Source organism: Lolium perenne, chromosome 3, assembly GCF_019359855.2.
Source record: "Lolium perenne isolate Kyuss_39 chromosome 3, Kyuss_2.0, whole genome shotgun sequence".
NCBI classification, from domain to species: domain Eukaryota; kingdom Viridiplantae; phylum Streptophyta; class Magnoliopsida; order Poales; family Poaceae; genus Lolium; species Lolium perenne.
The window spans coordinates 78478842-78506836 of NC_067246.2; the positions used below are offsets into that span (position 1 = coordinate 78478842).

The following is a 27995-nucleotide window of genomic DNA, read 5'->3' on the forward strand; positions in this document are numbered from 1 at the left end:
GGCCCATAGCTGCTACGTACTATGTACAGGGAATACTAGAAGGAAAAAAAAGGCCCATTTTCTTGACGCGCACAGCTAGGCCCAGGTGAAAATAGCTTCCCCTTGATCGCAGTTATTGACGTTTCCTTTTCCTCGATCCAATCACGCACGGAGGTCCTCGTTTGCTGCCTCGCCTCCCTCGCCTCATCCCTGAAAATCTCTAATCTCTATTTCGCTAATCACATAGTCACAATTAGTCTGGGATGGAGACGCCACAGTACGGAATTGGGAAGAGATCAAGATCTCGAAGGTAAACTCACCAAGGCCATGCTGGCCTACTCTAGCTTTTCGTGCTCATACAAATTATAATAAATCTGTGAACGTTTGTTCTTAGTTTCTTTTTACAACAATGGCAGGCTGCAGCTGCCTCAGTTTAGTTTTTACGTTTTTGTGGAGGAGACAGACTTGTTGCGTCAAAAAATGCACCAAATTCTCGTTTCTCATGATTACTTAGGCTTGAAGGTCTATTCGCACGCCATTTCTCATTTTTATTCGTTGTAGCTTCTATGATACATGGTCTCGGACGAAGATGAGAAAATGTATCAGATTTTTGTAGCTATCGAAAAAATATCGGTGTTAATTAATTCACAAAAATTACCCATACATGTATGCAATCGATTTTTTTTCCATTGGGCCCATTAATCGAGTTCGTCCTGGGGCCTTTGAAATCCTAGAGCCGGCCCTGTCCACCCTTTGTTATAGCTGACGTTGAAAAGAGGCATTCTTTGTTGATTTCCAAGCTGCATATGTTAAATGGTTGCATCATCTTTAGCTTCCTCTTGTCTTGCTGGCCGGGCCAGAGGAGCTGGAAAGTAGAGTTTTGACTAGCCAACTTATTATTGAAATATTATTTTATAATTGATTTTTGAAAGGGATACAATTGTCCTGAATTCTGGCACTCCTCCTTTTACTCTGGACATGGCCTTCACCTCGCTAGGAGTTGTGTTTTTGGTACTGCTTGCATTACCTCTTCAGAATGCAGTCTGCACCTTTGTAGTTTGTACTAGGTTATGTGCTTGGGAGAGTGTGGATGTGATTTTTGACAACACATCATGTGCTTGGTAGAATTTGTGATCCTTATGGTAGTTATTTTTTTAAAAACTTGTGCTTGTTGTAATAGATCTTTGTGTTGATGCCATCCTATTTGGCTTTCTCCTCCGTCTGAACTTTATTACTGGAGTTTAACCTTGCCTGGAGTACTGGTTTAACACATGCTGTAGGCCATTGCCTCCAGTACACGTTAACACATCCTTTTATTTATTGTGGCATATCAAACGTTGTTGCTTTTTCATCTACTTTTTGCTCAGCAGTTTTTCAAGATGCGTTTTTTTTACTGGAACATATTATTTGCAGACTTGGCACTGTATATGTACTTCTGTAGTTTCCTCACTCGTAACAGTGGGCAATATTTCCTTGTGCTTTCCAGCATTTTTCCCACTTCCGCTCCTTTTAGTCTCATCCTCGGCTGATATGCAAATAAATGTAACTTGTAGCAAAACATTTATAATGCTTTAGCAACATTGCAGAACTGTTGTAGCAAAAACAACAACAAATATAGCATCTCCAGCCTGGGCGAGTAGCAACACCCAATGCCATCGGCAGCAGACTCGACCCCCGTCAGTAGCAAAACTTGTCAGTATTTGCAGCATCGCCGCTATTCCTTTGTACCACCGGAGGTTGCCGCTTGTAGCAACCTAAATTCCGGGCTCGTAGCAAAAACAAAAACCACCGTCCATCACGGACAGAAGGACTACGGAGGATATGGACCACGAGAAGGCCGCCCTCTTCCAGCAGCATGGTGGCTGCCTCTCTCCTTGTCGTGGCTACGTGGTAGAGCGCCTCGGCGAGACAGGCGGCGGGAGCTACGAGGCAGAGCGCCTCGGCGAGATGGACGATGGCGGCTGCGTGGAGGGGACGCCTCGGCGGGGGCTGCGCGGCGGAGCGCCTCGGCGACACGGACGACGGCGGCTGCGGCGGGGCACCTTGGCGACACGGGCGGCGGCGCCTATAGCTCTTAGAAGCGCGACAATATGCCATGTCGCCGGTTGAGGAGGAAGGTCAGGGGCGGCCTGCGTCGGCAGAGGAGCAGGTCAATTGGCGGAGCCGGCGGGGCAACAGCGACATAGAATGATCGAGGGCGGCGAGCTCGCAATAGAGACGAGAATGAGTGGATGAGAAACGCCCCCTTTCATCGTCGCGTGGGACGCGCGTCGCACGTAGAAGCCGGAGGTTGCAACTCGCGCGTGCCCCCGAGGATTGCAATCATTTTCCTAGTGAAATCTGCCGCTTGTGTCAATTCTCTTTCAGAACGAAGGACAGCTGTCTACACTGGCGTAGCTATGTAGGGCCGAACTGGGCCACAGCCCACAGCCCACAGCCCGCCCAGGTTTTTGGCAGAAAAAAGAATAAACTTCTACGCATCACAGGCTCAGCCCAGCAGAACGTTCTAGGCTTCTAGCCTGCTCGTTATGGTGCCTCCCATCCCATAGTCCCATGGCTGCCAAGCGCCTCTGCTCGCTAGTCGCTAGGGTTAGAAATTAAGGGCAGCGGGGGAGGCGAGCGGGAAGGCACAGCAGCGCCGCCGCCGCAGCCCGCAGGCACGGTTACACGGGCACGGGGCACCTGTCGGCGGTGCGGCCCGGAGGTCCATCGACCGCCGACCAGCAACCGATTGGGGACATACTCGTCAAGAGGAGTAATTTCCTTTCTTTCCTACATCCCCACTCCAAATCCCTAGTTAGCATTTTGTCAATTTGATAGCATGGATCGGATTGTTCACTGAAATTGTTTTTGATTTTACAAATATTAGCAGCCATGGGTTTGACTGTAATAAGATGAAGGACGATTATCATGCCAATAATCTGTTAGTCAACATAGAGGCTGATTTTGTGTGTGCATTTTTCTAGCTTGGCCCGCCCATGAATTTCTTTGTAGCTCCGCCACTTTCCATGTCTCTGCTTTCTTGAACTGGGGAATTGACTTTTTTTATATAAAAAAATCTAGGCCTCTTGGGATCTTCTCTGTACTTACCAGATAGCAATCTACCTGCATTATGTCTCTATTCCTTGTAGTGAAGAATTGAGTTTACCGTTTCATTTTGGTCATCTTTTTTCTGAGAGATTATCTAGTGGCCTTCTTAATAACCAACATTTGGCATTCTACTTGTGTTTCCTGTATATTTGTTTTGCTCTTGCTATTGATCAAAGTTGACTTGCTAGTTGCACCTGAATTCTATAAATGCTCAGATTCTACTTGTTTACTTAGTTTAGGTGTCTTTTTTAGACTGAACATTTTTGTATTTCAATAACGAAGGAGCATGAAGGGCGGGCCTGGTGCAGCGGTAGAGCCTCACCGCCTGTGACCGAGAGGTCCCAGGTTCGAGTCGCGGTCTCCTCACATTGCATTTCGTGAGGGTAAGGCTTGCCACTAATACCTTCCCCAGACCCCGCACAGTGCGGGAGCTCTCAGCACTGGGTACGTCCTTTTTAATAACGAAGGAGCACATCACGATCTTTGGTTACAAGATTGCCATATGTCTTAGTGCTCTCGCGCCGGTATAGCGCCGTGCTCCGGAACACTATTGTATAAATTTTATGTACAGTTTGTAAAATAAAAATGGTTAACTGGCCAACTGTTAATGAAAAAATGTTCATAAATATGAAATGTAATTGTTCATATATGCCAAAAAAAATTATGTATAAATAATTCCTTTCGAAGAACTTTTGATTTTTTTTTTGATGGAAAAACATATTGCATGACTATCTGGATCCGTTTGTACGCACCTTGCACTAAATTCAGCTTAATTTTATTGTACATAGAAGGTGTTTTAGCCAAGACAGAGAGCTAGAATCAAGCCGCACCGCACGTCGTCATCAGAGCGCGTCTGCTCCGTTCCTGGGATGGAATCCCAACAGGCGACCAAGCCCAAGGCCGCAAGAGCAACAGCGACTCGCCGGGGCAGCCTCCTGGAAGAGATCGTCGTCTGGGAGATCCTCGTCCGCCTCCCCCCAAAACCCCTCCTCCGCTGCCGCGCCGTCTGCCGCGCCTGGCGCCGCATCACCTCCGCCCGCGATTTCCTCCTCGCCCACCACGACCACCAGCCCAGCCTTCCCATTTTCTCCGGCCACAACCCGTGGATCCGCGGTGTCCAGCGCCACAATATCCTCGCCTTCGACCCGCGGGCCGCCACCGACGGCGACCGGCTCCACGCCGTCGCACAGCTCGACGACGTCTTCTACCCGAAGGCCTCCTGCGACGGCCTGCTCCTTCTCCACAAGTTGGGCTCCATCGGCTCCAGATCCCGCCTCTCCATCTGCAACCCAGCCACGCGTCAGCATGCTCCCCTCCCCGGGCCACCGTGGAGCTTCAGCACCATGGGGATGTACCCGCACCGCCCCACCGGCGAATACCGGCTGTTGCTGCAGCGGGAGAGGTGCGTTGTAGCAGATCCGGCACCTAATAAAAATCAAACTGGCTGCTACGTCTTCACACTGGGCTCCCACCAGCCACCGAGGTACATTGGGTGGCCGGAGACGGCGTCGTGGATCTTCAATGTACCTGTCTGGACACACGATTGCCTTCATTGGTACCCGGTGTATTATCCCGAGAGCGACAGCAACCCGTATGACCCTGCGCGTGGAATCAAATTCATGGTGTTCGACACCATAGCCGAGTCTTTCCGGGAGATGCACCAACCAGTGGTTTCCCACTACTCATACATCTTTGACATGGGTGACACCCTCGGCATCTACACCCGTGACCATTCCGCTCAAGTTGTTGATATACGGGTGCTGCAGGACTACGACAGCGAGGTTTGGGACTTGAAGTACCGAATCAAGCTGCCGGTTGCAGAAATCAAGAGGTGGGTTGAAGACTCTGATGATAACTATAACTACAGGGATTCGGACGTTATCTCGGTGGATGGTGGCGTGCTCCTTCTGGTCACGGTTTCTGAGTGGCTGTTTCACGTTGTTAGTGATGGAAAATTGGTTAGCAGCTTCTATCGTGGCCGCGATGGCCTCTGTATGCATGGATGCCGGCTCAAGCAAAGTCTTGTTCAGCATGCCTTCTTCCCGGCTCTAGAAGGTTATGCTGTGAATGCTTCACCATTCATCTGACATGTTGAGTGAGTCCTACTTCTTGACGGCCTAGCTGGTATCCTTTTGGGCTGCAATATATAAATTGGATGAATTTTGAACCTACCGTCTTCATCTTTTTGTGTTCATGTTTATATTTAGGGGCTCTGAATATTATGTGGTTGCATGAAACCTATAGTGAATATTTTACGGTGTCCCAATTTTCTATCCTTTGTTGTAGCACAGGATGAAAAGAGTCCGATTTTCTTCTTTGTTGACTCGCAAGCTGCATTTGGTCAAGTGGTTGCATCATAGTCAACTTATTATCGAAATTTTCTGTTATAACTGATTTTTGAATAGGAATATTATCATCCTCACTCTCGCACTCTTCCTTTTACCATCAATTGGGCCCTTCATCTCCAGGAGTTGTGTTTTTGGTGCTGCTTGCATTGCCTTCTCAGACTGCACCTTTGTGCTAGGTTATGAGCTTGGGAGTGGATGTGATTTTTGACAAACGATCCTGTGCTTGATAGAATTGGTGATCCTGATGGTAAACCTTGTTAGAAACTTGTTAGAATGGTGATCTTTTGCCATGTTCTTTGGTTTTCTCCTCTGTTCCAACTCTCACTGATACCATCATCATGTACCTCCCCTTCCTCACAGAACTGAAAAATTCAGAAATTTTACACTTTTCATGCTCATCCACTTATAAATTAATTTAGAGTTTCACATGTAGCCTGCTGTCTCCAGTAAAGGTTTGACACATCCTCCTCCTTTGTTTGCGTGTGTGTGTGTGTGCACATCGAACATTTGTTGCTTTGCTAACAGACTTTGGGGATGCTTTTTTTTTTAGAACTTGTTGCCAACAGACTTTGCACTATGGATGTACTTCTGCAGCTTCCTCAACTGGGAGCAATGTTAGCTTGTGCTTACTTATATTCTTCTCACTCCCAATCTACTTAATCTCATCCTTGCTAGATAGTATGCAAATAAACGTAGATTTACAAGCTCCAACTAGATAAAAGTTATCTAGTCTCCATGGTAAGAATTATCTCCCTAATTCAAAAAAAAAAAAAAAAGCTGCTAGAAAACCTGAGTAGATTGACAAACTTGTTGTATGTTTCAGTTTTCAAAAATGATAATTGAGCACACTCCTTTTTGTGTTGAATTGTTACTTTCCTAAGAAAGTTCATTCGTGATTGTAAATTAGTTCGCTCTGAGAAGGTGTTGAATGCTTACCAGCTTTTCAGATTTCCTCCCGGTCAAAAAGAGTGCAAATTAATAGCTTGAATTTCTAATATTGATGATGTGGTCATTGAGTTATTAGAAATACATCTCATTCACTGTAGGTGTATAGTTTTTCAGAAAAAAACTTTGTGGGGAAACTAAACGCATGCCATTTGAGACTTCGTGTCATCTCGCATAAATAGAATTGGCAAAGCGCATTTCGTCATTTTTGTTCTGTTTGAAAAATGTGCTAATATCTGTTCCATGTCTCTGTTTTCTTGAACTGGCGAATTGACTTTTTTGTTTTTTCTATCTAGGCCTCTGGGGGTCTTCTCTATATTTTACTACTCCCTCCGTTCACTAGTATAAGACCTTTTAGTTAGCAATCTACGTGCCTTATTGCCTCTATTTCTTGAACTTTTCATGTTTTTTTTTTTGAGAAATTATGTAGTGTCATTGTTAATGATCAATGTTTAGCAATCTACATGTGTTTCCTATTTCTTTGTTTTATTCTTGCTATTGATGAAAGTTGAATTGCAAGTTATACCTGATTTACTGCTCGGAATGCTACTTGCATCATATTCTGTTTTTCTCCATGAATCAGTTGCATCTGGTTAGTTTTTTTTTGGGTGAAAGAATTGCATCTGGTTAGTTATGGAGACTAAGCTCACGACTAAGCAAGACTCCACTCTAGTAGTTATATTTGTTTCCTTGCAAGCAGTTATATTTTTTCAAGCTAGGAAACAAAGCTTTTCTTACTATCAAGCCAACAACGATCTTCTTGTAATATTGGTTGATCTGTTGAGTGGAAGGTCCTCTGTGTGCTGTCATGCCTTTCTGTTGCTTTGTTTGGAAATATCTCATCATTTCACTTCAGCTGCAAACCGTTTTAATGAGTGCTCCATGGAATTGGTTCATGGTCATGCTACATACATGTAAGAAATGCTTAAGCCTCACATTTGTTCATGCCGAGGTAATGTGATTATTGCCAATGAGCTGTGTTCATTTTCATCTGCAAGTGAATCAAGTAGATCGCCAGTTTGGTCGCCTTTTTTTCTTTTCTATCGCCAGGTTTCATTTCCTAGACCGTAAAGTAAATTTGCGTGGCAATACAGTTGTAGAGGGACCCACTCTAATCTACAGTGTGTACTAGTTATGTGCCACTAAAAGATGACTGACCATTCCTTACTGCATATGTATTACTGCCATTGCAGAGAAGTTTGCTCAGCTGCTCAAACAAAAGCCACTGGGTAGCTTATTCTCTTCCATCTTGAAGTGCATGGTTACATTTTATACACCTTAGATGCCAAGATTATTAATGTATTCCGATACGTGTGGGATCAGTTTCTGGCGACTGAAAAGTGCCGTTGTCGTGTGGGAGCAGTTCTAGCATAGTTGAGCTGGGTTTGCCTCAGACAAACAAGAGGGCATCTCTAGCGGGGCGACACATTTCGGACGCTCAAAAGTGGTCGCGAGCGTCCGTTTGCGTCGCCGCGCGGATATATTTTGTCCGCGCGTTCATTTGCGTCTGGGTGTGCGTCCCCTGGGATGACCCAATTTTAGATTTGCAACATATTTGAAAGTAAATATAGTAGTACATTTGATAGCATAGAAACTATAGAAAGTAAAATCTAAACTACTTGGTGCCTGACGGGCTGGCTCTGTTGTTGTGTCGCTTCTTCGCCTGCTTCTCCGCCGCCTTTCGTGCGGCCGCTATGGCCGGCGCTGCTCATGGTGGCTCCGGCGGAGTCTGAGCGGCAGCGGCGCTACGGTGGAGGTTGTGCGGCGGCTAGGGTTTAGTGGGGAGGAGATGAGATGCTCGCGCCCCTGTTTATATAGATCGGAGGTTTATATAGATCGGAGGCAGGACGATAGCCGCAGCACACGTGGCATCGCCATTACTTCGTGTGCAGAGGTAGGCGACGGCCGCGCTGTCACGCGAGACATCGCCATTTACGCGGTCGCATACTGCCGAAGTGACGCCTCGGCGCCAGTATTGGCGGAGAAGACGCATCGACGCTAGGTCACTTCCAGGCGAGCCAGACGAAACGTCCGTCAGACGCGAGCGGACACTTTGCGCGTCCGCGCAGCGTCCGCAGAGACGCATCCAAGACGCATATTTGAGCCAGATTTGCGTCTGCAGACGGCCCGGCCCGATCACTTTGCGTCGCGCCAATGGTACCAGACGCAGCTGGAGATGATTGAGAACCGAGCACAACTGGAACTGCATTAACCACTGGACCGCTAACGACGAGTACCAGCACGTGCGCGTCTTGTGAAAATTGCTCTGGCTGCTATTTGGTTTAGCTGTATTTTGCTAAACTGAACGCATTATTTTATTTCAGTAACGAGCAAGTATTAGCGATAGTTGCGTGGAAACAAGCCCTTTTGCACATATCTGTTTTTTTTTTTCCACTACAGCAAGCTGATATTCAGAGCTTCATATAGTCTAAAGACTTCTCTTAAGGAGCCTTTTTTTATGGAGATCATTATATTGACTGCTTGGTCGATTTGGACTATGCGTAATGATTTCATCTTCAAATGTATTCCTCCAAGCCTCTACAGATGCAGGAAGAAGTTTAAGGGGGATGACTTGACTCTTCTTTTGCATAAAGCCACCAAAAAATCCTATAGTGACTTCAGAAATTGGGTTGAGAGATTTCGGTAACATCTGCCCTTTCTCTTTTATTTTATTTTAGGCTTGGAGCCTGTAGATAGATGTGGCTTGAAAATTAATAAAAAAATATCAGTGGGGGAACCCACTGATTGAGCCTCAAAAAAAAGTATTAGCGATATCAGGTAGAGATAAGACAGAGGTATAATTTGTTCAGGTTGTTGTACATGATCATGATCCGTTGTATAAGGATCAGGTCATCGCCTCCTCATCCTTCTCCTCAAGTTGCAGACCTCTGCTTTAAATTGGTAGAGCAAGGATTCTACTTCGAATTGGTGATGAACTCCCATAAGCAAATTTTAGTGTTGAGTGACTACAGACGCTAGCCAGATGGACAGCTCTGCCCTCCGCTGACTCGTAATCCGACAGCTGTGGCATAACAAGTTAGATTAAGGTAGCTAAACAACCGGCCACAAATTTCCATCTCTTCTCTGACTGGCAATCAGTGAAGCAATCACCCAAACATAGTTGAACCATGATAACCGGCCACAAATTTCCATCTCTTCTCTGACTGGCAATCAGTGAAGCAATCACCCAAACATAGTTGAACCAATCATGATCCCAGGAGTATACAGCAATATAAGGAAGGAAGAAAATGACTCAGAAGCCGGAAAGTATCATTTGCTCTTGAGCACCAGTGCTCTCGTCGTTCAAATAAATTTAAAATTATGGTTTACAAGTTTTAAAAAAATCTGAAAATAATTCTGCACATAGTTAGTGTTGTATCCCACAAGCATGTAAAATCGTGACTTGAAATTCTTTGTACTGTGGGCTACACAAAAATGACAAATCTGATGAAATTTGGGGATTTGAAACATACTTCTACAGATCTACATTTTTGTTATTTTTTTACAGCTCGGAATACAAAGTATTTGGAATTGATATTTTACACATTTGTGGGATAATTCATGAACTACATCCGAATATTTTTTTTCATTTTTTTTAAGACTCACAGATATGGTTTTGAATTTTTTGAACTAACCAGGAGCACTGGAGCTCGGGAGCACGAAATCTGGGTTCGAAGCCGCTGGAAAGTATCATTTGCTCCTGAGCACACTCATCAGTATTCACTATCTTGCAATTGTCATGGGTAGTGCACGTACGTGTTCTTCGAAGTCACACATTCACACGTGTTACTCTATAGCATGTCGTTTGCTGCACACAACTACCACTCCTATATAAAACAACCAACCTACCTACCTAACCAGCAGTTGTATCAGTCCATCAGGCCAAACACGTACGTACGTACGTACTGAAAGCTATCGTTCCAGGGGGCGCGACAACGGAGGAATGGAGATCAGTGGCGAGGCGCGGCAAGGGTGGGTCGCCACCGCGGCGCCCGAGCAGTGTCGAGGAGCCGTGGAGGCCGTGCCACGGGGACGGGGGGTTGCGCCGCAAGAGCAGTGGCGAGGCGCCGTGGAGGCCGCGCTGCCGGGCACGCCGGCGGGCGCCGCGTGGGCGCACGTCGCCAGCTTCTTCTCCGCCCACCGCTACCTGCCCGGCATCGACGTGTGCGAGCGCGTGGCCGACGGCGCCGGCAGCGACGACGACGACGGCGACGGCCACCAGCTGATCATCCCCGGCTGCGTCCGGCACGTGGCCTCGCGCGCCACCGGCCTGTGGGCGCGCGAGCAGCTGCTGGAGGTGGACCAGGCGGCGCGGCGCCTCCGCTACGCCGTCGTCGCCAGCAACATGGGGTTCAGCCGCTACGTCGCCACGCTCCGCGTCCTGGACGACGGCGACCTCGGCGGCGGGTGCAGGATCTCGTGGGCGTTCGAGTGCGACGCCGTGCGGGGCGAGGGGTGGAGCGAGGCGGCGCTCGTGGCGCGCCTCGGCGCCAGCGTCCGGGGCATGGCCGAGCGGGTGCAGCGGCTGGTCGCACGGCCGGTAGCCGCCGTCGTCGACGCCTGACGTTGCCGATGGCGATCGAGGTTTCTGCTCGTCCGTGCACTCGTGCAGGATCGATGATCTACCTACCTACTCCGTACTTAATATTTCCGTAATATAGATTAGCTGAAAAACTTTGACTTGTCATGTCTGGACTCGTTATTTTAGTTATGTTTCTAATTGGTTCCGAGTCCCGAGTCATTTGTCCTGCAAGTCATTTGGCACATGCAGACATGCTCGTGCTCTGACCTTCGGACCGACACGACGTAGTAGCGCCCAACGTGTTTGCTTCTCTCGGTTCAGTGCGGCACATGGCGGGAAGTAGAGTACACGATTCGTTGAATGAAGGAAAGTAAAAAGAGTGTGGGGCCGAGATCGACAGGAGCGTGTGCATCCAAAGCCCGCCATGTTTCTTCGTGTTATGAGTCGTAATCAGAGGTTTAGTGATCTATAGCACATTTCCCAAGACTGTTTCTCGCAACTTCGAGCAAGTGTTATTTGTAGCTCACCACCCACGATCAAGAACAGGTGGTTCCATATTTCAGGCTGAGGATAATTTATGTTCCTTCAATTCATTAACAGAGCCCGTAATTGCTGCCGGAACTGAATTTTTCTGGCGGATTTACGGGTTCGAGCCAAAAGCCGCGCAGAATAGAGTCTTGAACTCCCGGCTCGGCCCGAAAAAAATTCTCATGGGCATGAGAAAGTCCACGCGCGGCCCGAGAAATTCTCAGTTCCAAAACCCTACTCCCCTCCGCCGCTCCGCCCTCTTCCGCCCGCGACTCCAACGAGAAATTTGAGCTTAGCCGCCGCCGCAATCGCACATCCGCGACCTCCACCTCCACCACATGGTTGGCGCTGGCAGCTGCGGGATGGGAGGCGGTCGGATTGGCGGCAGCAACTCGCCGCCGCGCCCCCCGGTCTTCCGCTCGGAGGTGGAGCGGAAGAGGTGGAACCGCTCCGAGGGCGCTCGGAAGCGGAGCGCGCGGCGGTGGACCAACTGGGGCTCACGCCTCCGGGGAAGCTCGCCTGCTATGCCAATAGCAGCGAGGGCTCTTCCTCCGGAGGATCGTGCCGGACATTTGCGCCGCCTGTCGATGACAGCAGCGAGGAGGAGGAGGAGGCGCCGTGTTGCAAAATGTTCAATTCCGGCCACTATGTCCTCAACGACGACGACGCGTCGGCGATCCAGCAGGTTGCCATCATATCGGAGGCAGAGGTACGCGCGCGGTTCCTCCGCGAGGAGGCGGACGCCGTCCGGCATATGTGCATGTACGAGGCTGCGCAGAGGGAGGCTGCCGTCCGCCGCGTCAAGCATGAGATCGTGGACATCGACGCCGAGCAGGGTCGCGCCCCCTCTATCGTCCTCCGCCTCGCCGTCGTCCGCCTCCCCATCCTCCGTCGCGCGTAGAGGCCCCGATAAGTATCTTGGGGCCGAATTTTGTTCATCGTTTGGTCACGCAGCGGAGGAACTACATATATATGATCTTTATTTTGCGATCCATATGTAAATTATGTATGTATGACTATGAATTTCATCGCCGAAGTTGTACTGCGATGAACAATTATCCTGATAAATTTTAATTTCAAGTTTTTCGGTTCTGATTTACGGGTTCTGCTCTGCGCCACCTCCGAATTCGCTCGAAACTAGTTTCTCGGGAGACTGAACTTGCGCTTTTCAGTTCACGTGTTTAGGGCTCCGTTAGAGATGCTCTTAGATGGTCACAAACATGACTGTTTATTTATTACTTCACGGGATTGTATTGGGGCTACCGATGGTACTCATGTGTTAGCAAGGATGCCCAAAGCATTGTCTTCCACATTTAGAGGAAGAAAGCACTACAATAGTCAGAATGCCCTAGCTGATGTGGATTTCGATATGAGTTCACATATGTGCTTGCTTGCTGGTTGGGGTGAGCTTAGGGCATCTCCAACCGCGTAACCCAAACGGACGCGCTGGGCCGTCCGTTTTGGGCCGTTTGGGTGGCCGAGCGGACGCGCGGACGGAGCCCCGCGTCCGCGCGTCCGTTTGGATCGCGCCCTGCGCCCAACGCGGCAGGTTTGGGTCGCGGCCCCGTACAGTACTTTTTCTTGTAAATCCACTATAAAAACACAAAATAAATTGTAGAAAATATATAAAATAGTTTAAATGCTCAAAATTTATTACACATTACATTGTCCACGTAATGAAGGATAAAGTATTATTAAAAAAAATGAAAAAAAGATACAAATGATCTAGGCTTCCGGATTTCCTTCATCATCGTTGTTTGCAGCATTGTTGCCTACATGCTGCCTGACGTGCTCGATCAAATCTGCCTGCAGCTGGTTGTGTACAGCTAGATCTCGAATTTCATGGTGTGCATGAAGAACTTCCTGGAATGATGCCGGGCCACGTTGAGGAGTAACCAACTCTCCCTGGACGACGTGTCGATGAAGTTCTTGAAGAAGTAGTCGTCGTCGCTGTCCACCATGATCTACAGATGAAAAGGGACAAATTTTAGTATGCCCATTTCATCGAACACGTCGCACGCGGAGGCCATCCGGTGCGTCCGTAGGGACCTGCAGGCCATGGCCGTCTCGGCCGACCAAACACGGTGCACGAGAGCTCACCTCCGGCGGCAACGGCGCAGCTGCGAACGGCGGGAGGTCTCGCGACAGTGGGAGGACAGTGGCGACGGCGACGGCGTCCGCCGACTATGCTACGACGCGGCGAAAGCAGCGCGGGGCCGCGACCTATGCTTCCGCCCCGCTTGCCGGCGTGTCGACGACGGTGGCCGGCGTCGACGCCTCTCCCAAATTGCCGGTCCTTGGCTGGCGGCGGAGCGCCGGGAGATGTGTGCGAGGAGTTTGTGTTTTGGGAGACAGACAGGCGGGCCAGGGGCGGACAAGGGGAGGACGCGAGCGACCAGCATCCGGCGTCCGCGGCCACGCAAACTCGACCCAGATTTGGGCCGGGTTTGGGTCGTCCCGGACGCCGCGGCCATCCGTTTTAGGGATAGGTCCGCGCGCTGGGCCGCGTTTTTGTCCGGCTCGACCCAAACGGACGCGCGGGCGCGGTTTGGGTCGCGCGGTTGGAGATGCCCTTATGATGCAATATGCTGATGGACAGCTTGTCCAGGCCTCATGGGTTGCAAATACCTGATGGTAAGTTCTAGCTTGGAGATGCTGGATTCTATCACCCTTCAGGAGAGGTATCACCTCAACGAGTTCAGTGCAGGCAACAGACCAAATAATGCGGAAGAGTTATTAAATCTAAGACACTGAAGCCTTAGAGTCACCATTGAGAGGACTTTTGCTTCTTTAAAGAATAGGTTTAAGATCCTTGACAAGAAACCTTTCCAACTTACTACGCTCAAGTCAAGCTGGTTCTTACTTGCTACATTATTCACAACTAGATCTTAGGTTGGGGCGAGGATAAGTACTTCCAAGTACCTGTTGTGCTTGATGAAGTTGAGACCGACCATGGCGTGGAGGCAGACGACAATGAAGCCTGGAAGAACAAGAGGCTCGAGTGGAAAACGCAATGTGGGAGGCTAGAGGGCACACCACCATGTGAGAAGAAAAAGGAAGATGAAGAAGAAACTCCCCCTTGATACCCCTTTGTGAACTCCCCTGTTGATGACCCTCTGATGAACTACCCTATGATTACCGTCGTAGTGCAATGTTAAACCCCCATTCTAAGTAGCTAGGATTGTGTTTATGAACTATCAGTCATAGTAGCTAGGAACTTTGCTTATGAACTGTCATTCGTAGTACCTAGGGACTCTTCTTATGTACTATTAGGATGAACTGACGAATTGGTAGCTTCTTTATGTGTGATGGTGGTGATAGTATGGTAAGGTAACCAGTCTAGAGAAGAGGTGACCACAACATTTGCCATGATGGTACCAAACATGTGACATCGCATCTCCAACTTGATTTGGGCTTGGCTACATCCAACCAAACACTATGAGCTTTTCGGCCCAATCGATGATCATGAGCAACCAAACAACATGTCAATTGTGGCTCGTGACTCATTTCGAATGGCCTAAGTGAAAGGATCGTATGCCGCACCTAGAGGGGGGTGAATAGGTGCTAACCATTTTTTAGTTCTTTTTCAATTTAGGCTTGACACAAAGGTAAATTCTCTAGATATGCAACTATGTGAATTTACCTATATGACAAGATTAACTACTAATCAAGATATAGCTAGACAACATATAGTAGAGCTAATAAGGATAGAGGTAACCGAGAGTGGAGCACACGGAAACACATAGATGATTCCCGTAGTTCCTTCCTTTTGAGGGGAAGTACGTCTACGTTTGGAGGAGTGTAGTCGCCATGAAGGCCATACCAACGCCAGAAAGACCTCGCTCAGGTCTCCTGTGAGCAACGCCACAAAGGCCTAGCCCACTTCCACTAAGGGATTTCCTCGAGGAGGAAATCAGGCCTTTACAAGGTTCTTGGGGCACACATCCACAATCGAATTGGAGGCTCCCAATATGTGTAACAACACAACAACAACAACAACAACAACAACAACAACAACAACAACAACAACAACAACAACAACAACAACAACAACAACAACAACAACAACAACAACAATAACAACAACAACAACAACAACAAGAGTTTCCAAAGAGGAACACTAGCAAAGGGGCACTCAAGCATATGAGGGGGATCAAGAGCTTTGGATGGTTGGATGAGGAGATCTAGTGATTCTTGTGTTTCTCCTCGGTGAAGATGTAGATCGGGGTCTTCTCCTTCGATTCTCCAAAGATCAAGAGCTTTGGATGGTTGGATGAGGAGATCTAGTGATTCTTGTGTTTCTTGAAGTGGCTCTAATGGTGGATGAACTTGAGCAAGAATGAGCAACTTGAGCTGGAAGAAGAAGGGGGTATTTATACCCCCCCCCCCCCCCCCACCAATTGTAGCCGTTGCAGACTTTAGGGCCAGAAATTCCGGTGTTAGTTGGGGCCAGAATTCCCCTCCCCCCCCCCCCCGAATTTCTGCCCCCTCGATACAAATGTCCGGGCAAATTTCCGGGGGGTATACTGAGATCCTAGACCCTCATGTCCTTAGCGAAATTTTGGGGGCCGAAAATTCTCAAAATGTCCGGGCCGGAATTTCAAGCCCACCGGATATTTTGCCCCTGCGACAAAAATGTCCAGGCAAATATCCGGGGGTCATCCAGTGGCTCTGGACCTTAAGTCCTTAGCAAAAATTTGGGGGCCGAAAATTCTCAGAATTTCCGGCCCGGAATTTCTGGCCTGGAAATTCCAGACTTCTTCCTTTCTTCTTCCTTTTCATCCATGGCTTTTCCATTTTTAATACTTCTCACTTCAAACTATAATGTAGATCATATCTGCACACTACGCCACATTAGATTACCACATATGTTGTCATCAAACACACAAAACATAATTATGGAGAGATGTTCTTTCACTAAGGACCTAGAGCCTATCCTCATTGAGCCCCAAATCACCCGACGCTACCAAACGTGCCCCTAATGACAAAGCACGCGTCCCTGATGGCTTCGCCAAGGCTTTCTACAAGTCATGTTGGGAGATCATTAAGCCGGAGATTATGAATGTTTTTGTTGGATAATTAGGCACAATTTCCATGATTAATTCCAGAATATTAAGCATGACGACAGTAACTACTAACATGTGAAACTCGAACATACTAGATGTAGTGATCGACATGAACAGTAGCATAGCAAATAGTACAACATCCATCGCTAAACAGATCGAGATATGTCGCACGTACCGATCTGGTGGAGGTGGCGGTGGAGGTGTAGCAGATGATGTGGCGGCAGTAACGTTGTTGATGAGAACGTTGTTGACGACGGGGATGACGGGTCGAAGTAGATGGCGTTGAAGACGACGGTAGGCAGCACCGCCCGACTTGGACGGAAGGCGACCCGTGATGAAGAGCTTGAGCAGTCGCGCAGAGCGCTTCCCAAAAACCTAATTCGCCCTCTCCCGTACAGGATCGCAAGGACGAGCGGTTCCGGAGACCTACTCTCCCGTTCGCGGATGCACGTCGGCGCGCGGGATGGAGTAGGCTATGATGGCGGCGCAAGCAGAGAGAGGTGGAAACCCTAACTCGTGTATTCAGTGTATTTCTGCGGTAGCCGGGCAAGAGATTATATAGGCTCGGGAAACCCTAGGCAACGTGGGCCACGCCCACGTAGCACGAACGTTTCGAGTCGGTTACAGATAGCCCACGATCCGGGAGCGACCCGAACCGACTAACTGCGACGCGTCCGTCTAGGACTCTGTTCGTTTTCCTGAGCTGCAAAAAGTAAGGAAAGTCTCGGCTCGAGGCTCAATCCACTCACCACGAGCGCGGCGCGCGCGTCGTGACGTGTCGAGTCGAGTCGAGTCGAGTCGAGTCGAGGAGGAGGAGGAGCGCGCGCGTGTAGCACTCCTATTCTCACTCACTTACTAGTGGTGGAACAACCCACCTTATAAGGTGGTCTAACTTCCTCCCAACTTTCCATGTGGGACTAAACTTCCCACCTCTTGCCACTCCCTAGTGAGCTGCCACCAACTTGGGCTCAAACTCACAAGGCTACCACTATGTGGGCTTTGAGATTTATAGGGAAAACTGAAATCTAATTTGGGCCACTAAAAAGTGGGCCCAATATTTCAACAATCCCCCACCAGATCTCAAATCCCCATTTAGAGATTTACCAATACTCACTGCTTGTTTATATACCAGTGTTTCAGCGGAGACTGTTAAGTTGAACTTCCGCCTAGAACCTTAAGCTACATCCATTCACACTTGAACAATGGACTAAGCCTTGAATTGCAAGTTTTGCGTGAACAGGGTTTCAATCAAAGTCATGACCAGTACATGGCTGCCAGTAGCCTACCCCGCGGGTGAAGCATATGCGTCATACTTCGTGGTCTCTTCATGAGTTTAGTAGAGATCACCCAAATCTCATAGATTGCGACGTTTAACAATCGGACTCATATAGGTGTGTTATTTCAAGAATGCTCTGTAGGACAGCATCTTTGCTAATATAGCCAACATAAACACATTAAGGCTTGTTGCCAACCTGCCTTACAGCAAATGAGAGTTGTGCATCTTCACATAGAGAGGGTTACATAATACTCTCCTCAATTAAACCACTAGTTTGTTCTTCCCAGGTCCTAATTCACGGGATCTCCGATCACAAAGGTTGGGTTACCACTATGGTATAACATCAACGGGTCTCAAACCCATCTTCCTCGATGCACTTTCTATCACATTACGTGATAGTCCCTTTGTAAAGGGATCTGCTGTGTTTTTGTCTCTGCTTGAATATATGTAACAGCTTATTACTCCGGAGTTTCGCAATTTCTGACAGACTTCAAACGTCTCTTGACGTGTCTTGATGACTTCGCGTTATCCTTAGAATTGTTCACTTTGACAATTACGCTTTGATTGTCACAATTCAAAAGGATTGCCGGAACAGTTTTTCAACCACAGGCAAGTCCATCAAGAGCTCACGCAACCATTACGATTCATGATGGTTGTGTCTAAAGCGATAAGTTCTGCTTCCATAGTTGACCTCGTCAATATGGTTTGCTTGCAAGATCTCCATGATAATCGCGCCACCTCCAAAGGTAAATACATACCCACTTGTGGCGTATAGATCAGCTACATCTCGAGATCCAATTCGAATCACTATATCCTTCAAGCACATTGGGTGCCACGAATAGTGAATCCCATAACTCATTGTACCACATAGGTAGCGCATGACCCTATCAAGTGCATGCCAATGATCGGTACCGGGTTTGACATGAACCTACTCAACTTGCTATGACAAAAGAGATATCGGGTCTGGTCGCGCTCGCTAAGTACATGAGTGAGCCAACGATCTGAGAATATCTCAATTGATCTATGGCAATCCTCCGGTTCTTGCGTAGTGTCACACTGGGATCATAAGGTGTTGGAGAAGACTTGCTATCAATATAGCCGAACCGGCTCAAAATCTTCTCAACATAATGGGATTGCGTTAGAGTAATCCCACTCTCGTTCTTAATCAGCTTGATGTTCAGAATCACATCAGCTTCTCCCAGATCTTTCATATCAAAGCTCTTTGACAAGAAAGACTTCACCTCGTGTATTACTCTCATGTTTGTACCAAAGATCAGAATATCATCCACATACAAACATAGTATAACACCTTCGCCCCCACCATGGCGATAGTAAACGCACTTGTCAGCCTCATTGACAACAAAGCCTACAGAAGTTAAAGTTCTGTCAAACTTCTCATGCCATTGCTTAGGTGCTTGTTTCAGGCCATATAAAGATTTCAGCAACTTGCACACCTTTCTTTCTTCACCTTTTACTACAAACCCATCAGGCTGATCCATATAGATTTCCTCTTCCAACTCTCCATTAAGGAAAGCTATCTTTACGTCCATTTGATGAACGATAAGACCATAGGAGGCAGCCATGGATAGTAGTACTCGAATGGTGGTAAGTCTAGCGACAGGTGAATAGGTGTCGAAGTAATCTTCGCCTTCTCTCTGTGTGTAGCCTTTCGCTACAAGCCGCGCCTTGTATTTTTCAATAGTACCATCAGGTCTTAGCTTCTTCTTGAACACCCATTTGCAGCCCACAGGCTTGCATCCATGGGGTTGTTCTGATAGCTCCCAAGTTCCATTAGAAAGAATCGAGTCCATCTCGTTATGGACAGCTTCTTTCCAGTCATCTGCATCTGGAGATGCATATGCCTCTGCAATGGACGTGGGAGTATCATCCACAAGGTACACAATGAAATCATCACCAAAGGATTTTTCAATCCTTCGTCTCTTGCTCCGTTTAGGAGCTTCATTGTCATCCTTCTCAGTAACATTCTCATGTGATTGTTCAAAATACTCATTAGATGTACTAGACTCAGGAATTATCTCAGTAGAAATTCTAGCAATGCTATGCATATCTTTCATAGGAAACATATTCTCAAAAAATGTTGCATCACGAGATTCCATAATAGTATCAACATGCATATCAGGTACCTCGGATTGAACTACTAAAAATTTATATCCTACACTCCGAGGAGCATAACCTAGAAAGATACAATCCACTGTCTTTGGTCCAAGTTTGCGCTTCTTAGTAATTGGAATATTGACTTTCGCCAAACATCCCCATGTGCGCAAATACGAAAGTGATGGTTTTCTCCCAGCACACTCCTCGTAAGGGGTTTTATCTTTATTCTTGTTAGGAACTCTATTCAGGACATGACATGAAGCCAACAAAGCCTCCCCCCACCATGCCTTTGATAAACCAGCAGTGGCTAACATGGAATTCACCAAGTCAGTCAGCGTGCGGTTTTTCCTCTCAGCAACCCCGTTTGATTGGGGTGAATAGGGAGGCGTCCTCTCATGAATAATACCATGTTCCTCACAGAATTCATCAAAGATTTTAGGAAAGTATTCGCCACCACGATCCGACCTGAGACGCTTGATCTTTCTCTCTAGTTGATTTTCAACTTCGGCCTTATAAATTTTAAAGTAGTCTAAAGCTTCATCTTTAGTTCGCAACAAATAAACATAGCAAAATCTAGTCGCATCATCAATCAATGTCATGAAATATCTCTTTCCACCTTTTGTCAACACACCATTCATCTCGCATAGATCAGAATGTATGAGTTCTAGAGGTGCCAAGTTTCTCTCCTCGGCCGCCTTGTGAGGCTTCCGTGGTTGCTTCGATTGCACACAACTATGGCACTTAGAACCTTTGGCAATGGTGAAATTCGGAATTAAACTTAAACTGGATAACCGAGACATTAAACCAAAATTAATGTGACATAAACGAGAATGCCAAACACTGGTATCATCACTAACATTGCCACAGATATGGTTCACAGACTTATTACTGAAATCAGAAAGCGAAAAGCGGAACAATAAATTGTCCGCACTCATAGCCTTTACCAATAAATTGTCCGCACTCATAGCCTTTACCAATAAATTGTCCAAACTTGGAAACAACTACTTTATTCGACTCTAAAACAACCTTAAACCCATCTCTGCATAGAAGGGAGCCGCTAACGAGATTCTTGTTCATAGTAGGGACATGCTGCACGTTCCTCACCGCACGATCTTCCCGAAGTGAACTTCAGATCTACCGTGCCAACACCACGAACAGAAGCATGTGACCCATTCCCCATCAAGACGGAAGAATCCCGGGCGACCTGGTAAGAAGTGAACATGGATATGTCAGCACACACATGAACATTAGCACCTGTATCAATCCACCAACATGGAGATTGAAATACCGAAAGAACAGTAAAGAGATTACCGTACCCATCAGCATTGCTAGCGGTCACCGTGTTGACTTGCCTCGCCTTTTTCTTGCGGTCTGCCCTCTCTGGACAGTCCTTAGAAAAGTGGCCAGTCTCTCCACATGTAAAGCAGCTCAGATCTGCTTTGTTTATCATCTTCTTCTTCTTGAAGGTTGTAGTCTTCATAGGCTTATTGAAGGAGGGCTTGTTATTCCCTTTGTTCTTGCTGTAGGATTTCTTCTGCACCATGTTGGCGCTAGACTGACCCTCTCCTTTCTCAGTATTATCCTTAGCCCGAGCTTTCTCCTCAACATCAAGAGATGCTATCAAATTTTCAACTGATATCTCCTGTCTCTTGTGTTTGAGAGTTGTGGCAAAGTTCCTCCATGAAGGGGGCAACTTAGCGATGATGCATCCAGCCACAAACTTGTCAGGTAAGGCACACTTAAGGAGTTCAAGCTCTTTCGCAATGCACTGTATCTCATGAGCTTGTTCGACTACAGAACGGTTGTTAACCATCCTGATGTCATGGAAGTTCTCCATGATGTACAGTTCACTGCCTGCATCGGTTGCACCGAACTTAGCATTCAGTGCCTCCCAGAGCTCTTTACCATCTGTTATGTGCATGTACACATCACACAGACGATCAGCAAGAATACTCAGAACGCATCCGACGAAGAGAGTATTGTTTTCCTTGAACTTGTTCTGATCTTGGTCAGATATAGTTCCTTCAGGTAAACCATCAGTAACTTCGAACACTTTCAGATGAGTAAGCCAGAGCATGACCTTATACTGCCACCTCTTAAAGTGCACACCGGTAAACTTATCCGGCCTCAGTGCATCGGAAAAACCAGCCATTGTTAACTCAGGAAATTGCCGACAATTAGGTTTTTGGATTGTTGGATAATTAGGCACAATTTCCATGATTAATTCCAGAATATTAAGCATGACGACAGTAACTACTAACATGTGAAACTCGAACATACTAGATGTAGTGATCAACATGAACAGTAGCATAGCAAACAGTACAACATCCATCGCTAAACAGATCGAGATATGTCGCACGTACCGATCTGGTGGAGGTGGCGGTGGAGGTGTAGCAGATGATGTGGCGGCAGTAACGTTGTTGATGATAACGTTGTTGACGACGGGGACGACGGGTCGAAGTAGATGGCGTTGAAGACGACGGTAGGCAGCACCGCCCGACTTGGACGGAAGGCGACCCGTGATGAAGAGCTTGAGCAGTCGCGCAGAGCGCTTCCCAAAAACCTAATTCGCGAGACGTACTCTCCCGTTCGCCGATGCACGTCGGCGCGCGGGATGGAGTAGGCTATGATGGCGGCGCAAGCAGAGAGAGGTGGAAACCCTAACTCGTGTATTCAGTGTATTTCTGCGGTAGCCGGGCAAGAGATTATATAGGCTCGGGAAACCCTAGGCAACGTGGGCCACGCCCACGTCGCACGAACGTTTCGAGTCGGTTACAGATAGCCCACGATCCGGGAGCGACCCGAACCGACTAACTGCGACGCGTCCGTCTAGGACTCTGAAAGTCTCGGCTCGAGGCTCAATCCACTCACCACGAGCGCGTCGCGTCGTGTCGAGTCGAGTCGAGTCGAGTCGAGTCGAGTCGAGTCGAGTCGAGACGAGCGAGCGAGGAGGAGGAGCGCGCGCGTGTAGCACTCCTATTCTCACTCACTTACTAGTGGTGGAACAACCCACCTTATAAGGTGGTCTAACTTCCTTCCAACTTTCCATGTGGGACTAAACTTCCCACCTCTTGCCACTCCCTAGTGAGCTGCCACCAACTTGGGCTCAAACTCACAAGGCTACCACTATGTGGGCTTTGAGATTTATAGGGAAAACTGAAATCTAATTTGGGCCACTAAAAAGTGGGCCCAATATTTCAACAGTTTTCCGAAACTTTCACTCTCTTCTAAGTGGCAACTTTAATTGGCTCAACTCCTCCAACATTGCTTTGAATCCGAAGAATGATGGTGCCGGGAAAGATGCACGATTTTTGGCCAATTAGGCTCATTCATGCTATTTCTACTATCATTGCCAAAATCATGGCATCTAGACTTGCTTCCCATATGAACTCCCTCCCATGTATTTTCAAAATCTTGCGAGGAAGTTTCACCAATCCAAAACACCGTGCCTTTTACTCAAGCTTCATATAAGGAAATCCTTTGACTCGGTTAGATGAGATTATCTTACGGACCTCCTCCAACACTCAAAGTTGACTTGGAACTGTCCAACGTCCCCAGCTTCCACTTGGCTGCTGACGACAAACCTTCTAGGACAGCTACCAGTACCGGCCAGGACCTGGCTTCTATTTTAGAGGATGCGGACAGGGGTGGTTATAATATCTGCACCTTGGTTCATAGAATAATCATATGAACATGTCCAATCATGCATAATCCACGGCTCGCCATTGTTGACTCTCAAAAGCTGCCTAACGGTCCCTACCACCACTTGGCACATGCTGGTCCGAGACAACTACCTGCCAGGATACGGGCAGCTGCTTGTTTTCGTTTTAAAGGTTTGCAGCTGTCAGGATAATTGGTGAGTAAAGCTTAGCAGAATCCAGGTTTGCAGGCCAGCAGTACGCGTTCTTCTTTTGTTGCCCCTTTATTTATCATCATAGATAGAGTTTTATACAAAAGCATAATTCACTAACTTTTCCATTTCATTGGCCTGCAAGGGCAGCATGTGAGATGAGGATCACAACATCCAACAGCAGATCAATCTCAGAAAATACCATCATGCATCAAGAATGAGACCAAAGCCATCATGCCATGAGCCCACGACTGCAATCCCATGGCCGTGATCTGAGTAATCACCACATGATTTTATCTCCACCCTCATCTTCAGAAAACTAATCTTTACACAGATTGCAGCGCGAGCGTTCGGTCCATCCACTCGATGATGTCCGCCGCGATCTCATCACGCTCGGGCTCGAAGAGCAGGTCGTGGAGGAACCCCTCGTACAGCCTCATGTCCTTGTGCCTGGACGCGGCCTCGTTGTAGAGGTCCTGCGACGCCAAGGGATCTGTCACGCGGTCCGCAGTCCCGTGCAGGACCATGAACGGGACCGTGACTTTCTTCAGGTTGTGCAGCAGGAAGGAGGAAATGCGCAGTATCTCATGGCCTGTCCGGACCCTGATCGGCCCAGTGTACACCAGTGGGTCGGAGTATTTCGCTAGCAGTGCAGCAGGGTCGCGAGAGACAGGGATGCCCCGCTTGTTGGCTCCCTTGAATTGGAACTTCGGTGCTATCAGAGAGAATATTGGTGCCACAGCCTGCATCGTGTCAATTCAGAAAGGTCTCAGAAGTTATGCAAATAAATAGAGCCAAAATTTGAAGTTTTCAATCTGAAGATGAAATCAAAAGCAGGGATTCTACAATAGCTTCAGAAATCAGAAGTGTCAGATCAATCATTCAACTAGAAAATCTGATGGGAGTATTTCCAAATAAGTTCTGATGAAATAGGAAAGCAACATATGGAGATTTTCATCAATCAATTTTTAAAAGTATATGCATGTCATCCATCCACGCTTCATGATTCAAGAAATGAGCAGCATGTTGATTCTTAGAATGCTCATACAACAGATATACTTGGACAAGAATAGGTATATTACCCCAACTATTGGATGCGCTGGTTTTACACGCACAGCTGGTGAAGTCAGGATGATCCCTTCCAGTCTGGCTCTAATATGAGCATACAGCGATGCCTGAAAAGCGACAGCTAGTGATGAGCTTACGGGAAAGAGGAAAATTAAGCGTTTTAAATGAGCATCGTCAGCCAAACCATTCCAACCAGGCTATTTTGTTAATGCTTTGCACCATTCTCCGCCCGGCAGGGTATCCATTGTTCACAGGGCCCAGAGGAGTAGGGTCAGTGTCTAAATCTGGCCTAAATATTGAAGAGAAAAAGGGTTTAATTTGACGAGCCGTACCTTTAACACAACAGCTCCACCAGTGGAGTGACCAAGCAGAAAACAAGGGACCCCTGGAGCCTCCAGCATAATTTTTTCGAGAAGTACTTCCTGCTCAGAGGAAATCATATTATTACATTGCTCCTATCAAAAAATAAAATCAGTAACAGCATTTAGTAGTAGGCAGAGACAGAGACTTACCATGTCTTCTATAACATAATCTAGTGAAGGCACATAACCGTGCAGACCATCGCTGCCACCATGGCCTGTATCCATAGGCTTAAGTTAGCCTGCTAAAAAACCAATGCAAAATCTAATGGCATGCTCACAGGATAACTGAGATTGAGAACTGTGGATATTTAGTGTTGTTTGATCCATCAGTAAAATTTGCAAGGTAAGAATCCACAACTCTGAGGATGAATATCATAAGTAGCCTTAGCAGCATGTGTTATATTTTACCTCTGTATGTCGGGTTATATTTTACCTCCGTATGTCATTATTGAAAAGAAAATATTTGATTCCAAATATTGTTATACCACTACTGCTACCAGACAGCTAACGCTTTGTTACTTTGATGTACACATAATCCACTGAACAAATTAACAGTTGGTTCTCAATAGTTTCCAAGTCTTCTAGCAAACACCAAACAATTAATGATTAACACTTTATTTGATTTCAGTGTTTCAAGAAATAATTATTTCAGATCTACCAACAAGCCTATAAATTGATCAGTGCATTCTGACTTTGTTTCTAAATATAGCACTAAACTTCCACCAAACCAACCATATTTATTATTTCCTTTAACATAGCAGAAGTAGACATGTTCAGAAAACCAAAAGTAGGGCTCCTTACCTATCCAATCCATTGCATATACTCCAAACCCACATGCTGTCAGCTGCTCGGCAAAATGCAAATATCTTCCACTGAGACAAGATTAAGATGTACTTAATTACGAGGAAGTGGAGAATGGAGAATTATATATACATCATCATGTTTAGGTGGGAGGGGGATGACCCAACAGGATTTCCTTACCTGTGCTCATTGAGCCCATGTACGATTAGCAAAATGCCCCTACAGCGAAAGAAGAAAATAATCAATACAAAATTAACAGGTAATGAACTGGATAATTGCGCCATTGCAAGTAAAGAAGGGTTCAGTTCGATGCTCTAGACTTCCCATGATTGAAAGAGAACCATACTCTTCAAAAGGTTTCACGCGCGTAGAGTAATCAAATCAAATTTGTTAGCGGAATTAGGGGTGGCGGGTTACCTAAGCTAGCTGTGGTTGTTTGACTATAGAGTCATCCGAATTGAAAATATAGTTCACAGTCAGCTCAAGCAACTAATTATGCTCGAGCAACTACATACTGGGCCATGTGAAGAATAATCTGACACCTCGGTTGAACAACTAGGATCAGTCATTCAAGAATAAAAAAATAAAAAAATCTCTTGTCCCCTTTCTTGACAGCTAAGTTTTCCTAAGTCACATTGAGCCAGTACGTCAAGGTTATTCATTGACAGCCGAGGCCTGAGGGATAAGAATGGAACAACAGTTGGGAGATAAGGACTAGCTTATATTCTCCTAATCCGTTCCACTTTACTTGTTCCGCCTTTCCTGTATTCCTAAGTTGCTTCACACTATCACAAAAAAATGCACAAAGCTATCATCAATTTAGTCAGCAGTTCACGTTGCGAAGGACAGAAGGACAAGCAGTCCTGCGACCTATAACTTCATTGTATTCTAGACAGGGATAATGACTAGTGAATGCGGATAACAATGGAGCTGTGAAAAAACTCAAATGTACCCAACGTGCATCGCACGGCACGTCTCTTTATGTGTACTGAGCAGAGTCTGTAAAACATGAGGCATCGAGTAAAGGCAAACACTCTTGACGCGTGATCGAAACTGCAGCTACTACTCTGATGGATTAGTGTCTAAAATGTTCACCAAATCGTCTGAACAGGCACACAAAATTGGAACTTTAACTGAAAATCAATACCCTTTGGCATCAGAGAAGACCCCCAAAAGCTGCAAGCGAACCATTCAACACGCAAAACCCGCAAATAGACAAATAAGCGAAGTTTCCAAGGGATCATCAGTACCCGGTTAGCAAAATCCAAAATGGCGAAAATACAACGTGATTGACTGATTCAACGGAAGAACAGATCACGCAAAAAGGCGCCCTTTCTCGGAAAAATCAGTTTCCTCGTTCCCTACCGATATAAACAAGTCCAAAATAAGATCACGACAGCGAAATCAACAGAAACCACCAAAAAGAAACCACCGATTTCCCCAGCGACCGAAACGGCCACGGTCGACGGAATTAAGCCAATTTTGATCGCGGAAGAAGGAAAAAAAAAAAACGTCAGGGCCTCTCTCACCTCATCTCGGCGGCGGCGGCCGGCTTCCAGACGCGGCAGAAGAGCGCGTTCCTCCGGGCCCCGGCGATGACGAAGGTGCCGCACGTCCTCCCTTCCGCGTCGTCGTCCTCGACCATGGGCACCTCCTCCGCGAGGGCCCGGCGTCGGCGCACGTCCTCCTCCTCGGCGGCCCTGCGGCGGGTCCTGGCCTTGCCGAGGCGGGGCTCGGCGGCGTCGGGGCTGCGGCGGCGGCGGCTGACGAGGAGGAGGAGCCAGAGGAAGAGCGAGTGGAGCGCGACGGCGAGGCGGAGCAGCGCGCGGCGGGACAGCACGGAGCGGAAGACCGGCACGATCCGGCTCGTGGCGCCCGACGTCATCATCATCTCCTCGCCGCCCATCTCCATCTCCATCGCCCTCTCCTCCTCTCCTTCTTCTTCTCCTCGTTCTCTGCTGGTTTTTTGTGTTGTCTTTTTTACTTTTTCTTGGCGTTTTAGGCGGTCCCGGACTTCGTGGGCCGTCCCGCGTATTTATAGCGGA

At 47.3% G+C, this 27995-nt stretch overlaps 3 protein-coding genes across 4 annotated transcripts; 2 read left to right on the top strand and 1 right to left on the bottom strand.

The window, feature by feature from the left end:
* The first annotated feature begins 2492 nt into the window (after positions 1–2492).
* LOC127339463 (putative F-box/kelch-repeat protein At1g13200) lies at positions 2493–7574 on the top strand. 2 transcript variants are annotated; one of them, XR_011755013.1, is made up of 2 exons: positions 2493–2734; positions 3352–3695. XR_011755013.1 is itself a non-coding variant. In XM_071828002.1 (2 exons), exon 2 carries the CDS (start codon positions 3939–3941, stop codon positions 5154–5156), a length of 1218 nt encoding a protein of 405 aa, XP_071684103.1. In that variant the 5' UTR covers positions 2493–2734; positions 3858–3938; the 3' UTR covers positions 5157–7574. The 2 variants fall into 2 exon arrangements, 1 of the variants encoding a protein (XP_071684103.1); XM_071828002.1 differs by lacking the exon at positions 3352–3695 and adding an exon at positions 3858–7574.
* A 2355-nt stretch (positions 7575–9929) lies between these two features.
* LOC127341827 (lachrymatory-factor synthase-like) lies at positions 9930–11049 on the top strand. The gene has a single exon (XM_051367761.2). The coding sequence runs from the start codon at positions 10306–10308 to the stop codon at positions 10924–10926; it is 621 nt and encodes a 206-aa protein (XP_051223721.1). The 5' UTR covers positions 9930–10305; the 3' UTR covers positions 10927–11049.
* A 12723-nt stretch (positions 11050–23772) lies between these two features.
* Positions 23773–27959, bottom strand: LOC127341825 (uncharacterized). The gene is made up of 7 exons (XM_051367759.2): positions 27480–27959; positions 26131–26169; positions 25951–26021; positions 25300–25364; positions 25120–25209; positions 24802–24894; positions 23773–24462 (listed from the first exon to the last, which is right to left on the bottom strand). The coding sequence occupies exons 1-7, from the start codon at positions 27866–27868 to the stop codon at positions 24046–24048; spliced, it is 1164 nt and encodes a 387-aa protein (XP_051223719.1). The 5' UTR covers positions 27869–27959; the 3' UTR covers positions 23773–24045.
* Positions 27960–27995: the final 36 nt, after the last annotated feature.

What these genes read in the sequence shown, in the direction of transcription:
- LOC127339463 (XM_071828002.1), top strand. Translation starts at nt 3,939, where the DNA reads ATGGAATCCCAACAGGCGACCAAGCCCAAGGCCGCAAGAGCAACAGCG.
- LOC127341827 (XM_051367761.2), top strand. Translation starts at nt 10,306, where the DNA reads ATGGAGATCAGTGGCGAGGCGCGGCAAGGGTGGGTCGCCACCGCGGCG.
- LOC127341825 (XM_051367759.2), bottom strand. Translation starts at nt 27,868, where the DNA reads ATGGAGATGGAGATGGGCGGCGAGGAGATGATGATGACGTCGGGCGCC. An exon ending in ATTATGTTATAGAAGACATG is followed by an intron (nt 25,210 to 25,299) that starts GTAAGTCTCTGT and finishes TCCTCTGAGCAG; the next exon opens with GAAGTACTTCTCGAAAAAAT. An exon ending in GTGGAGCTGTTGTGTTAAAG is followed by an intron (nt 24,895 to 25,119) that starts GTACGGCTCGTC and finishes GTCGCTTTTCAG; the next exon opens with GCATCGCTGTATGCTCATAT.